This window comes from Myotis yumanensis, unplaced genomic scaffold (genome assembly GCF_028538775.1).
Source record: "Myotis yumanensis isolate MYYU_CA2020_CCGP unplaced genomic scaffold, mMyoYum1.0.hap1 SCAF_9, whole genome shotgun sequence".
NCBI classification, from domain to species: Eukaryota; Metazoa; Chordata; class Mammalia; order Chiroptera; family Vespertilionidae; genus Myotis; species Myotis yumanensis.
Genome location: NW_027223760.1, coordinates 55,348,878 through 55,363,186, shown reverse-complemented (window position 1 = coordinate 55,363,186; position 14,309 = coordinate 55,348,878). Strand labels below are relative to the sequence as shown.

General features: G+C 36.8%; 1 protein-coding gene across 4 annotated transcripts in view; it reads left to right on the top strand.

Annotated features, from left to right (window-relative positions):
• The window catches only part of DGKB (diacylglycerol kinase beta), a 526,570-nt gene that overhangs the window by 214,378 nt on the left and 297,883 nt on the right, over positions 1-14,309 (top strand). For all 4 annotated transcript variants that reach the window (XM_070424374.1, XM_070424375.1, XM_070424376.1 and 1 more), the window contains 2 exons: positions 3,081-3,155; positions 12,129-12,214. In XM_070424374.1, the coding sequence (XP_070280475.1) occupies positions 3,081-3,155; positions 12,129-12,214 (161 nt within the window). The remainder of the gene's footprint in view (positions 1-3,080; positions 3,156-12,128; positions 12,215-14,309) is intronic.

Genomic DNA, 14,309 nt, shown 5'->3' with positions numbered 1-14,309 from the left:
TAATAATGCCCTTTTATAAACATTTTTATCATAGCTCAGATATCTGAATTTTCTCTACCATACCTATCACCCCTAACCCTTGATTGGCAATAGGTGATTTCAGTAAGCCATTACCCAGTACTGAGGAACACAATTGAACACAGCTTCTAGACAAAGAGTATAAAGATTTCCCGTGTGTGCATTTAGTAGAACATGATGCCATATTTCCCAAGGAAACACATACGGGAAACACATTTAATATGAGTAATGATGAGCTGCATATCAGGTATCTCAGTATTTGGGCCAACAACACAAAAATGTCATTTTTGAATGGAAGTAATAATTAATTCATAATATTTAATAAAAATTTGAAAATCACCACATTGGGAAACAAATCTTATATCCTTCTAAAAAGGATAGTTATAAACAAATATGTGGTTGTATCTGCCTTAATAATTTCTAGAAGTTTTTACTACTCTCAACCAAATAAGGAGCAATAATATTAAAAACATTAACACAAATATTATGATAATAAAACAGAAATTACCTTTGAGGTTACCAAATAATGAAGTTGAAATATTTCCACGAACCAAAATTTTGTAAAGCAATTTCTTTCCTACTATTTAACTTCCAGCTGTATTTCAATGAAATGAAGAATATTCTTCACTTTTTAATCAACAAGATACTATTTCTGTTTAAAAGTTTTTTTTCCTTTTATCAATATTCAGATACATTTCAATGCCACATGATAAATGCTAAACTGAAAATGTTTCTAATAAAGGTGCTAGGAAAGTTCAGAGGTGAAATGACTATTTCTTAAGACTGATAAGTTTTTGGAAAAGAACTAGCTTTTGAATTGGTTTTTATATAAGTAAATGTTTGCCAGTAAAAGAAGAAAGATTTGTGAAATGGCGTGGCATTTTTCAAGGAACCAGGAGATAGTCATTGAGGTTAAAAATTAAGGGAGAGGAGAGATAAGATGAGACATAAACTATTCCAAATATAATAAAACATTTTATATTGTGAATAAATTCACTCTAACCTTTCATCTTGGAAATAACATAACTGTACTTAAATAGCAATATAGAAGAGGGCTAGCGAGGCATGACTTTTATAGAACAGGTGAGAGCCTGTTCAGTGAAAGCCTGAATTAAAGCATGAGATGGCCCAGCCAAGTCTGATAGACTAGAGGCCCGATGCACAAAATTCGTGCAAGAGTAGGCCGTCCTTCCCCCAGCTGCTGGCACCGGCTTCCCTCTGGCACCCAGGACCCGGGCTTCCCTCCAGCTGCCGGCAGGCACCAGGGACCCAGGCTTCCCTTGCAGCCCCAGCTTTGTCTGGAAGGTCACCTGGAAGGATGTCCAGTCTAATTAGCATATTACACTTTTATTATTATAAATATTACTTAGGTATAGGATTGTCCACAACCAGGTTCAGGTGCTGGGAAAAAGGAGAATGACTCTAAGATCTTTCTTGAGAAACTAGATGATCTGATTAATCAATATTTAGAATGTTAGGGTTCTAGCAGATTTGGGAGTTGGGGAGTGGGGATAAAGCAGACATTACATAGTGAATTTAGAGAGTTTCTGCTAGCAAACATTATAGGAATGTGTTTGTAAAAATACATGGGTTGGCAAAAGTAGGTTTATAGTGTGAGTATGCAAATCAGAGTTTTTTTTCTTGTATTATTATTATTATTATTTATTAATTATTGTATTATTCTCCATATGAACAACTGTAAACCCACTTTCCCCCACCCTTGTATATAGTAATATTGTACATGAATATCAAATTAATGTAAAAACACTAAATTTTCTCTCTTTTTTTTGTCTAAGACTTCCAAGCATATGGGCAATATATGTGCTTAGAAACATTTCTGTTGCATTTGTTGTAAAAAGGTTGATTTCTTTCAGAAAAAAATGAATTTTTTAATATGTGCTATTGAAATGTTTATCAATTTTAAGACCTGAATGGTTGTTTATGTAAAATAATTAGGCAGTTGTGGTCACTTTCTTTGCTTGCATACATACACATGCATAATCTGATTTTATAAATGGAATAGATAGTGTTCAACTCTGTTAAGTTGGCTCAGTATCCTATAACTTTCATAGGGATCTGTTAAGAGAAACTAAGTAATTGTCTACTGATAATTTCAAAATATTTATTTAAAATTTAATTAGCTAAATAATATTTAAACAGAGAATAATGTTCTAAATGACTATATAGAATACAAATATCATTATTTCTATTTATAAACTATACTAGTGGCCCAATCAGGGCAGATCGGGCCTGGGTCTGTTGGGAGGAGGAGATGGCAGGAGGTTGGCCGGCTGGCCCACCCTGTTTGGAGCCCATCAGGGCTGGGACGGCTGGGGGGAGGGGCTGTGGGCAATTGGCCAGGGGTTCCACCCCTGATTGGGGTTGGGGGGGCCTATTGTGGATGGGTCCACTGTTGGGAGGGGGTATGGGCTGTGTTTCAGTCTGCCCTGTCCCCGAATGGGGTGTGGGGGCTGATCGGGGGGTGAAGCTGGCTGGGGGTGGGGCTGCAGTTGGTTGGCCAGCTGGCCCCAACCCCTAATTAGGATAGGCGGGGGCTATCAAGGGTGGGGCCAGCCAGGGGGAGAGGCTGCGGGCTGATCGGGGTGGGGCAGGCCGATTGGGGGCCGGGCCAGCCAGGGGAAAGGGCAGCGGGTTGGTTGGCCAGCCACTCTGCCCCCCATTGGGGTGGGAGTGGCCAATTAGGGGTGGGGACGTCTGGAGGGAGGGGCCATGGGAGGTTGGCCAGCCGGCCCCACCACCCGATTAGGCAGGTTCGCTGGCTGCAGGGGGCGTCATAGCGACCGGTCGTTGTGATCTTTATGGTGTTCCAGTTGCTGGCTTTTTATATGTATAGATTGCTTTATAAATGACTACTAAGCTGCTTTTCCTAAAAGAACCACTAGTTTCTATTAAGCTTTTATATTTTTAATAGTATTAACACAAAATTTATCAAATGTATATAATTATACCCATATATGTAATTATAACATTGAGAGGTGCTATTTATTTAAAATGTTGATGTACCACTAATTTTTTTTCTTCCATATTTTTTATCTGTATAGAATTTACAGAAAATTCCAATATCTACTAAATCCTCGTCAGGTTTACAGTCTTGCTGGAAATGGACCAATGCCAGGGTAAGTTCAAGGATAATGTCATAACCATTGACTCATTTAATAAATAAATTAAATACGCCTGACATACCTAAAAATAATGTTATTTGAATACAGCAGCTAGATCACTGTATCAAAAATAACAACAACATAGAATATCAACTACATAAAAGAAAGCAATGCAGATGCTGGTTTTCAAAATAGCCTGCTTCAAATATATTTTCCTCCCTTCTAAATATTGTGAGGTAATATTAATACTAGTGCTAATAATAATAATTTCACATACAAATGCATACACACACACTAGCTGGGTGCTTCAACTTCTAAACCATCTGTTTGAAAAACTACTCCCCTAGAAAATATAGCATATAAATCTAAAGAATGAAGAAAAGGCTAGTTAACAAAGAAACAAAATCATAATATGATTTTATTAACTTAGCACTTTCAAAATCTAATGAGTATCATCTCTTACTAGATATTTTGTTGTTAATAGGTAAGATATAGAAAAATAAAATCATTTTCACAACAGAAATCATATACTTTTGATGTCACAAATATGCACTGAAATAAATTGTCCTTAATTTGGCCTCGTTAACTAATTAATGCCATCATCTTCCACTGACCTGCTTTCTCTCTTTCACCCTGAAAGTAAACATTAGACCCGACGAGGGGAGAGAAGCTCTGTATAACCTTACACAAGCTTCTTTTTTACAAACAGGTAGAATGATTGAAATACGTCTCCGCCGTTATTCTCACAAACTAGAAATCAAATATTGAAATTGTACTGTTTAAAGTGCTCAGAGTAAAATGTGTACTAATGTGTCTGTTAAATAAATATTGGTGCAATGCGATCATTAGCACAGGTTCCCACAATTACACTTATCTCCTTCTTGCACTCCCTGCTACTGACCAGGGCCCCTGTTCAAATGCAGAGCAGTGATCTGCGGAAGGGACTTGCTTTAAAAGGTTCACCAGGAGCATTTAGTTCAGAACACTGCCATTGTCAAGCTCCAGACTCCAGAGTCCAAGGATCATGATCAGATGATTGGGTAGGTGAGCCACACACAGGAAGTCCTTATCTAGATAACAACAAACAAAAGTTAAAGTCTTGATATTAACAAATAAGCTCAGGCAGGATGGCTATTTTTCTCCTTTATCAATAGTCTCTGAACTTAAAGGAAGTAGGTCTTATTCTGCGGAATTAAGAAATTGTGCAATCAAAAATGTAGTCGTTCCAAGATCTCTGTCACTCCACCTAGACTGCATACATCCAGGATTTGCCCTGTGTTTCATAGTTGAATGTGATGCCTACTGACTCTGCTAATCACGAGCCTTATAACTTAAACTCTCCGTGTCTTTATTATCTTGGTTGTAAGAGAAAAATAGTAGCTGCCTTATAGGATAGTTCTGAAGTTAAATTGGATGATGCCTATAAAATGTGAGTATCGTCCTAGCTAGTTTGGCTCACTGGATGGAGCGTCGGCCTGCGGACTGAAGGGTCCCAGGTTCGATTCTGGTCAAGGGCATGTACCTTGGTTGCAGGCACATCCCCAGTGAGGGGTGTGCAGGAGGCAGCTGATCGATGCTTCTCTCTCATCGATGTTTCTAACTCTCTATCCCTCTCCCTTCCTCTCTGTAAAAAATCAATAAAATATATTTTTAAAAAATGTGAGTATCACATAATATGTCCTCAATTCACGTTATTTATTATCAATACTACTTGTAGGAATTAACATGACCATTTTTTTAAGTATATGTATGTATATATTGATTTCTGAGAAGAAGGTAAAGATAGAAACATCAATAATGAGAGAGAATCATTGATCAGCTGCCTCCTGCAGGCCCCCTACTGCGGATTAAGCCCACAACCCATGGATGTGCCCTGACTGGGAATCGAACCGTGACCTCCTGATTTATAGGTTGGCGCTCAAACACTGAGCAACACTGGCCGGGCAACATGACCACTTTTTAGCTCTATGTAAATATATTGCCATAACATTGCTTTTAGCTTCGATTACTCATTTTATTTTTTACTTACTCTAAATATATACTACATGTTCCCTTTCACTCTTTTAATTTTAGGCATCCTATTATCCTCCACTTTATTTTAATACTAGAGTCCCGATGCATGAAATTTGTGCAAGAGTAGGCCTTCCTTCCCCTGGCTGCCAGCACCGGCTTGCCTCTGGCACCCGGGACCCTGGCTTCCCTCTGGCCGCTGGCAGACAGCTGGGACCCGGGCTTCCCTAATAGTCCTGGCTTCATCTGGACGGTTGTGCAGAAGGGCGTCTGGTCTAATTAGCATATTATGCTTTTATTATTATAGATTGAAAAAAATAAAGTAATATATGTACTTGTAAAAACCCATACTACAATAAATATTATTTAGAAAGTAACCTAGAGGCACTACCACTCCTTAGGGATTACTACTGTGAATTGTTTGTATGTATACTCCCAGAACTTTTTCATAAAATGTAATGTATGTATGTAATGTATTCACATATAATATATTCATATATAATACATTCATATTAGACATATATGTTGTCAAGATAGATTTTTTAATATTACTTGGAGTAGTTCTTTTTAAATAGTTTTATTATTTTCATAGTGGAAGGGAGAGGAAGAGAGAGAGAAACATCAGTGATGAGAGAGAATCGTTGATCTGCTGCCTCCTGCACACTCTTTCACTGGGGATGAAGCCCACAACCTAGGCATGTGCCTTGACCAGGAATCAAATCACAACCTCCTGGTTCATAGGTTGATGCTCAGTCACTGAGCCCAGGTGGAATAGTTCTTTTATTATATTCAAAAGCTTATGCTAAATACCAGTTACATTATTTTTTAAAGCTACACAATATTCTATATTTTTGTTAGGCATTCTATTATTACTTTTTAAGTATATTTTTATTGAATTTAGTGAGAAAGGGAGAGAGAGAGAGACATAGAAACACCAATGATGAAAGAGAGTCACCAATTGGCTGCCACCATTACTGGGGATCGAGTTGCAACCGGTTCATCATGCATGTGCCCCCACCGGGAATTGAAATGTGAACTCCTGGTTCATAGGTGTACACTCAACCATCGAGCCATGCTGGCCAGGCTAAGCATTGTATTATTGATAAACATTTAGAATGCCTATACTTTTAAATTACTGTAAACCATGTTAAGTTAATATCTATCAAATTAGGTATGTTTTTAAAAAAGTATATTCAAATATATTCATTGAATAGGCTGATATAGGTAAAATTGTTTGACAATATTTTCAAATTTGACAAATTTTTAATTATATAAAGTTCTGCCGAAGTGCTATACAAAAAGTATGTCCTAAATTACAATCCTAGCAGCAGTGTAGAATGCTGATTTTCCACAACCTCCTTTAAATTGGCGATCTTTAGCAATTTCTATCTTTGTCCAATGTGACAGGCAGTTCAATGACAATGAGCCAAAATAGGTAAACTGATAGTAGATTATTATTTCAGAATCCTTTAAGAATGATGATGTAGTAACCCATTCCTATAATTTAATTAGAAAGAATAATAGTTTATAGTGTAGTCCACACTAAAATAGAATATTTATGCAACAACTAAGTAAAATGGGTAAAGATAGCTTCTTAACAATAACAGCAAGGGTAATGTATATTCAGTGTATATTTATTCAAACAACTACCAGATGCCCCTAACAAGTTTTAGCATTCTCAAAGCACATTGAGCAAAAGTGACTCTTTCTGCCCTCCTGCGCTTATGTTTTAGTAGAGGAAGGCAAATTAAACTAATGAAATATATGTTATGTCATAGAGAAGGTGAACTTAGTGAGAACTGGCAGTGAGTATTCTGTGTATTTTTTTTAATAGGCCCAGCCGGGAAGAACTCCCTGAGTGTAGACATGCCAAAAAAGTATTAGATATAATTTTTATGTGGGGGAGTTAGGAAAATGGAGGAGTAGCAAACATATATACTACGTCAATAAAGGAAAAAATAATTACATTAGTAATACAGAGTAGGGTGAAAGTAGGTTTATAGTTGTTCATATGGAAAATAATATAATACTTAATAAATGATACAAAAATAAACTGTTGCATGCACTCACAACCGTAAACCTACTTTTGCCCTATCCTTTTATCTGTGAATAGTACAGTGTAATTTATTTGCATATACGTTTTGTTTATATCTTTAACAGTCGAATGAAGGAGATGTTAATTTCATTTTATAGCTAAAAAAAAACATGCTCAGAATGAGTAAATAATTCTCCAAGGCTACTATTTAATGAATTAAAAAAAAAAACCTAAGGAATGAATGAATGTAGAGAAAACATTGAGTGGATTAAGAGGGTGAGATAGAGAGATCAATTTTCCAACCCATTTAGCAATCAATTTACCAAGAGTAAGCTGGTCTGACAGTCACATGGGATTTATGTTTGGGGGTAGGATGCTGCTGAAGAACCAATGATGACAATTTTTAAAGAAAACAAGAATGAATAAGAGATGACACATCATCATGGAATAGAAGAACAATGGTGAGTCAAATGGACAGTTAGGCTTTCACCAGAAACAATGAGCCCTATGGTAAACTTCTCAGTCACTGGCATATTTTGAAAGTTTTTATAGGCTTCAATGACAGAATATTTGAAAACTTAGGAGATAGACAAATTGATGCAGAAATATGACTGGTTTAGGAAGAATTAGAAAATATGATATTTTTCAGTAATTATTAAAGGAGACTGATAAATTCATACTGAAATTTAACTTGCAAAAATGATTTAGGAAAATTAGAAACAAAATTTTGTTCAATAATTATTAAAGATATTATACAATTAAGATCTTCATATTTAAAAAAACAAAAAAGGAAATCAAAGACTCACCAGAATAGTCAATATACAAGTGCTACTTATTTTATGGAACTTTCAAAATTCTAAAAATGCTTCCAAAAGTAGAAAATGAAGGCATACACTGCAATTTAGTTCATGAGATATAATTGTGATAAAAATTAGAGATGGTATCAAGAACAAAAATGGTCTATTATATTCATAAAATTAGATGCAAAACTTCTAAGCAAATTATCAAAACCAGCTCCAATTCCCTATAAAATTATTAATAAACAATACCCAATTTAGTACATGAAAGAATAATGAGAATGCAGAAATATATAATTTTACTGATTAAATGGGATCATCCATCTCAAAATATGCAGAAAAAATCCACAGTAATTCATAATAAAAGTTCCAAAGCAAGAATAGAAGAAAGCTTTATTAACCTTATAAAATGAGTCATTCAAAGATGAAAAAGAAAATCCCTACAGCAAATATCACCCTGACAGGGAAATCCTGGAAGTATCCCCTTTAAATTCAGGAACAAGATATGGTGGTTACCTATGAATACACCAATTCAATAATATATTGGTGCTCCAGACAACACAATACAAGGATAGAAATAAAAATTATAACAATTAGAGATCACTAATAGGACCATTGTTATTAGCATATGAAACTGTTGTTTACATAGAAATCCAAATGAATTTATAAACAAAGTACAGGCAATATACAAAACAGGAATAATGTGCCTGTTTAACAGATTAAATAAAGATTAAAAAATATAAAAGTCAAATATATTTGTATACACCAGCAACAAAAACATTAAAATTAATTTTAAAATATCATCATTGACACTTAGGCTGTTTCCAAATCTTAGCTATTGTAAATTGCGCTGCTATAAACATAGGGGTGTATATATTCTTTCTGATGGGTATTTCTGGTTTCTTGGGATATATTCCTAGAAGTGGGATCACTGGGTCAAATTTTCTGTTTTTAATTTTTTGAGGAACCTCCAAACTGTTTTCAACAGTGGCTATACTAGTTTGCATTCCCTTTTCTCCACATTCTTACCAAAACTTGTTGTTTGTTGATTTGTTGATGATAGCCATTCAGCAGATGAATGGATTAAAAAGCTGTGGTACATATATACAATGGAATACTATCTATACTAATAAAAGGGTAATATGCTAATTAGACCAGATAGACCTCATTTCCTTCTGGACAAAGCCACCGTGGTGGAGGCCAAGGCAGAGGTGTTAAAGGTGATCAGGCAGGCAGGCAGAGCGATTAAGGGCGATCAGGCTGGCAAGGGAGAGCAGTTATAGGGGCAATCAGGCCGGCAGGGGAGAGCAGTTAGGGGTGATCAGGCCAGCAGGGGAGAGCAGTTAGGGGCATCAGGCAGACTGGCAGAGGCAGTTAGGGTGATCAGGCTGGCAGGCAGAGGCAGTTACGAGCAATCAGGCTGACAGGGGAGAGCAGTTAGGGGCAATCAGGCCAGCAGGGGAGAGCAGTTAGGAGAGTTCAGGCAACAGAGGAGCAGTTAGAGGCATCAGGCAGGCAGAGGGGTTAGGGGTGATCAGGCAGGCACACAGAGGTGAGGTGGTTAGGGGTGATCAGGCAGGCAGGCAGAGTGGTTAGGGGGGATCAGGTGGGCAGTTAGATGAGTGGTTAGGAGCCAGTGGTCTAAATTGGCCCTTGGACATCCCCCGAGGGGTCCCAGATTGCGAGAGGGTGCAGGCTGGGCTGAGGACCTCTCCCCCACCCCATACATGAATTTTGTGCACTGGGCCTCTAGTAATATAAGTGTTAGAGAATATAGGCTCTGTCTAATCTTTATGTTGCTAATGAACATATGCACTGGTACAACTTCTCTTGGAAACAAAAGTTGCATATATGTTAATTCTATTTGAAGGAACCCATTGCCCATGACCAGTAGAAGGCATGTCCAATAATGCAGTTTTTTATAAGAACATAAAACTAACCACTTTTAAAAAAGCATATTCACAGAAACTGCATTTAGCAGTAGAAATCAAATAATTTGAACTGCATATGGAGAGATCTTCCACCTAAATAAATTTTATTAACAATGCTTAGTAGATAAATCAAAATGCAAACAATATGTTGTTCATGGCATGCACATGATAAGCCATATTTATGAATAGTGCTCATATTTGTGAATGAGAAGGTGGGGTGCTATAGGAAATGAGCATAGAGCTATATGTAAATTACCAAAATGTTCCACCTTTGGGGTGGGCAATTTCTGTTTATATTATAATATAGGTATGTATATTATACATAATATAGGTGTTTATATTACACAAAATACATATTATGTAATACAAGAAAACCAATTGGTAATAGACTGGAAGAAAATACTGCAACATATCTAACAAAAGGTAAATTTTTACAGTATAATAAATAAGGAAATACATGAAAATTTTATGTTCTAAATATTCATGGTTCTTATCAAATATTTAATTTTTATAGATTTCTTTTTATGCATTATTTGTATTACTGTAAAAATGTTTTTATTGATCCTAATTTAAGTCTAAATAGTAGGATGATGAATGAGAACTCAATGGAAAAGGCACAAGACTTTGAAGATGAAGTTCACTGAATAAGTCACATCTATTAAACCTACAAAAATATACTCAACCCATTAGTAAAGAGGGATGTGTGATTTTACAGTCATTAGAATGATCTTCTCTTTTGCTGTTATTACAGAAATGTCACAAACTTGTTTATATGCCATGTTTCTGACTTACAAGAGATGGACACTTACATCTATAATGGGAGCCATTTAGAGGTTCATATGAACTTTCCCTTTCTAGAAGAATAGCCTTCAAAACATTCACATTTTCATATAAATGTGCTTAAAATGTTAGCTACAATACTTACTTTCTTTGTAATAGTGAAACAGTAGAAAGAGGTAGTTTAAAAGCACATAAAGAAAGATGATTTAAGTCACGGAATGTACTACCTACATAATATATTCTCTTATTATTAATCATGAGGCAACACTGTGTACTGACACCGAAAGATGTTTTGGAATTTTTTAAGGAAAAAAAATGCACACAAATAAATTAACAAGACATATAGGTTAATCCCATTCATGTTAAAATATGCATATAATATGATTTATATGTGCATTTATATGTAAATAAATACACATAAATATTCTATTCTATTCTATTCTATTCTATTCTATTCTATTCTATTCTATTCTAAAAAGTGGTTATCTCTGGGACAAGGGAAGTACAGAGACACATTCCAAATATTTATGTCCTGTTTCAATTCTCTTATTGCAAGAAAATGACATATATGATTAAATAACTGGCTGCATTACTTGCCCTCGTTAACTCCCCCAAAGCAGGTTGCGTTAATGGCATGCTTCATGCAGTAGCAGCAGAAGCAGTGGCATTTATTATAGCTGACCCAGCAATTAGGCTTGAGTGTTTCTGGAAACCAAACATGGTAGGCCAGGTTAAGATCAGCCAAAGAATATATATGCATTCATATATGCATAGCCCAAAGACACAGACAATAATGTGGTGAATGCTTACACAGGGGCAGGATGGAGGGTGGCAAAAGTTGGGGTGGGTGGAATGGGAGGCATCTGTAAAATAATAAAAATAAAAAAAAAGAAAAGAAGACACTTGCCTCCTATTTGCAGATTGTAAGTCAGAAGGAAACACTGAAATAGTTGGCTAGAACCTCAAAAGCAGCCTGTTGAGTGTCTCCTAGTAATGGAGAAGACAGAATCTTCTCAGAGACATATTCACTGACAAATTAGTCACATTTATGTAATTATTCAAGAGAATTTTTGGTTAATAAATATTATGACATGAAATACTGTAGTATATGTTATTTTGGATTATGTAAACTGCAGATCACATCTGGGAGGTATCTTAATAAAAATTGTCATTTCTAATTTTTTAAACTTTAGAGTTAATTTAAAAAGAATATATATTATAAAATCTAGTATATGTAATCAAATTATATTTAAATTAAGACCTGTTAATACTTTTAGAATTGTATTCTAGATAATAATTTAATATTTTTCAATAAAATAATTGAGATTTTACAGTTTTCAAAAAATAAAAATACTTTTATGAGATGAAATTCTAAGGGCACAAAAGTCCTAGTTTTCAAATATCAATCATGTGCAATGACATGCTTATTTTTCAGGTTGAACTTTTTCCGTGATGTTTCTGACTTCAGAGTGTTAGCCTGCGGCGGAGATGGAACCGTGGGGTGGATCTTGGACTGCATAGGTAATGAAGACCCATATTTAATGTGGCTGGGGTGAGAGTGGTAACCTTAAGTTCTGTGTATTTTATTGATTTATTTTATCAATGCATTGATATGTTTGGATGCTGCAGAGATATAATTGCATACTATTTACTGGTTTAATTTATTATACTATATTATAAAATTTTAATTGACAGAATAACTTACAAGTATATGGAAATATTCCCTTTCTAATCCATTTCTCATGAAATTGACTAAACCTTCAGAGTTATTTTTTAAATGAGGCTCCATTTGTTCCTTTGTCCTAGAAAGGGAGCCAAAGAGGATTTTAGCATTTTTTATCAAGTCTATGTCAAATAGATGTACTTATTTGGTATAAACATAAAAACTCAAAACCTTACCCTCTGTACACATTCATCATCCATCATCTCTCTATATAAAACCCTAATATGCAAATAAACTGAATGGCAGAACAACCAAACAACTGGTCACTATGATGTGCGCTGACCACCAGGGGGCGCACGCAGAACATGGCAGGTGTCGGTCATGGTGGGATGGTGAAGCAGGTGAGTAGGGGCGCCAGACCAAGGCGGATCGCCGGTTGCTGTCATTAGGGCCAGCCTCTGGTAGTTAATGAAAATTCTTTGCTCCCATGCTTTGGTCCCACCTGGCACTCGCACCTGCTGCCAGCACTGGCCCTGCTTGCACCCACTGCCAGTGCCCAGCACAGGCCTGGGTCGTTTGGTGCCATCAGCAGGGTTTCTCCACCTCCCCCTACTCCTGAGGGGTGATCGGAGCTGGCAGCTGCCTCTTGCAACTGCTGCTAGTGATGGCCCCGCTCACACCTACTGCTGGCGCTGGAGCCACTGCTTGCACCCACTGCCGGTGCCCAGCACCAGTCCCAATTACTTGGAGCCAGTGCCTGCCGCTCACACCTGCTGACAGTGCCGAACCTGCTCCCACCCGCTGCTGACACTGGCCCCAGTCGCTCCATGCCATCAGGCCCCAATTGCTCCGCACTGTCAGCGGGTGCGAGCAGGGCCGGTGCTGTCAGCACGTGGGAGTGGCGGCGGTGGAGTGGGGCTGCCGGCAGACAGGGGGCCAGGGGCCATAGTGGGAGGGGCAGGAAGAGGCGCGGAGCATGGGCCGAGACCCACGCCTGTGCCCACCACAGCCTTGTGGCCCACAGTTTCTTTCAAGGTGCACAAATTCATGCACTGAGCCCCTAGTCTATCTAAATAAAAGGCTAAGTGACCGATCGTACGTCTGTCCAACTGCCTGACTGACTGACCAGCTGGTATATATGATGCACACTGGCAATTTAAAAGTAAACGTAGACTAGCGCATGCATGATACATATGAAACTCGATGGAGCCAATTACAAGTGTATGTTTCCATCTGTCATTGTTGATCGTGAATTTGGTTGTTTTTGTGCCTCCCATTTAAATTAATTTGAAGACAGTTTCCCATGATGTCAGCATTTGCGATGACTATTAATAAATCACCAGGACAAACTCTAGACAGAGTAGGCATACTCCTACCTGAACCCATTTTTAGACATGCTCAGTTACATGTTGTTTTCTCTTGAGTTCAAAGAGGGTATGATGTTAAAGTTAAAGCTGTAAATACTTCATCACAAGGGAAATTAGCCAAGCACTCTGAAAGTGTTTTTACTCTTAATGTGGTGTACAGAGCAATATTAGAATAAGTTTAATCAATTTATCAGTCTTTGTTTTTGTCAATGTTGTTTTTATATCACCTTTTGTGTTTTTATATAATATCTGTTGTTCTTATATTATGTTTCTATTGTTAATTTATATCTTATTTTCAGATACATTTTACTAATTTTCTTTCATCTCTGACACTTCTATTATAGAGAAATGGTGAATAGCGATATTAAAATATTTCTTCTAATTAATTTTTTTTCAATGTGCACAAATCCATGCACTGGGCCACTAGTTATTATCTAAAAAATAGCTACTTTTAATTTATCATGTACTATCTAATAAGCAATAAAGTTAAAACATTGAGCAAAGTCTTTTAACTGTGAACTGACAGAACTGGGATAGAACCCACACTTCAAACATTTTATTCTAGAGGCCCAAGGCACGAAATTCA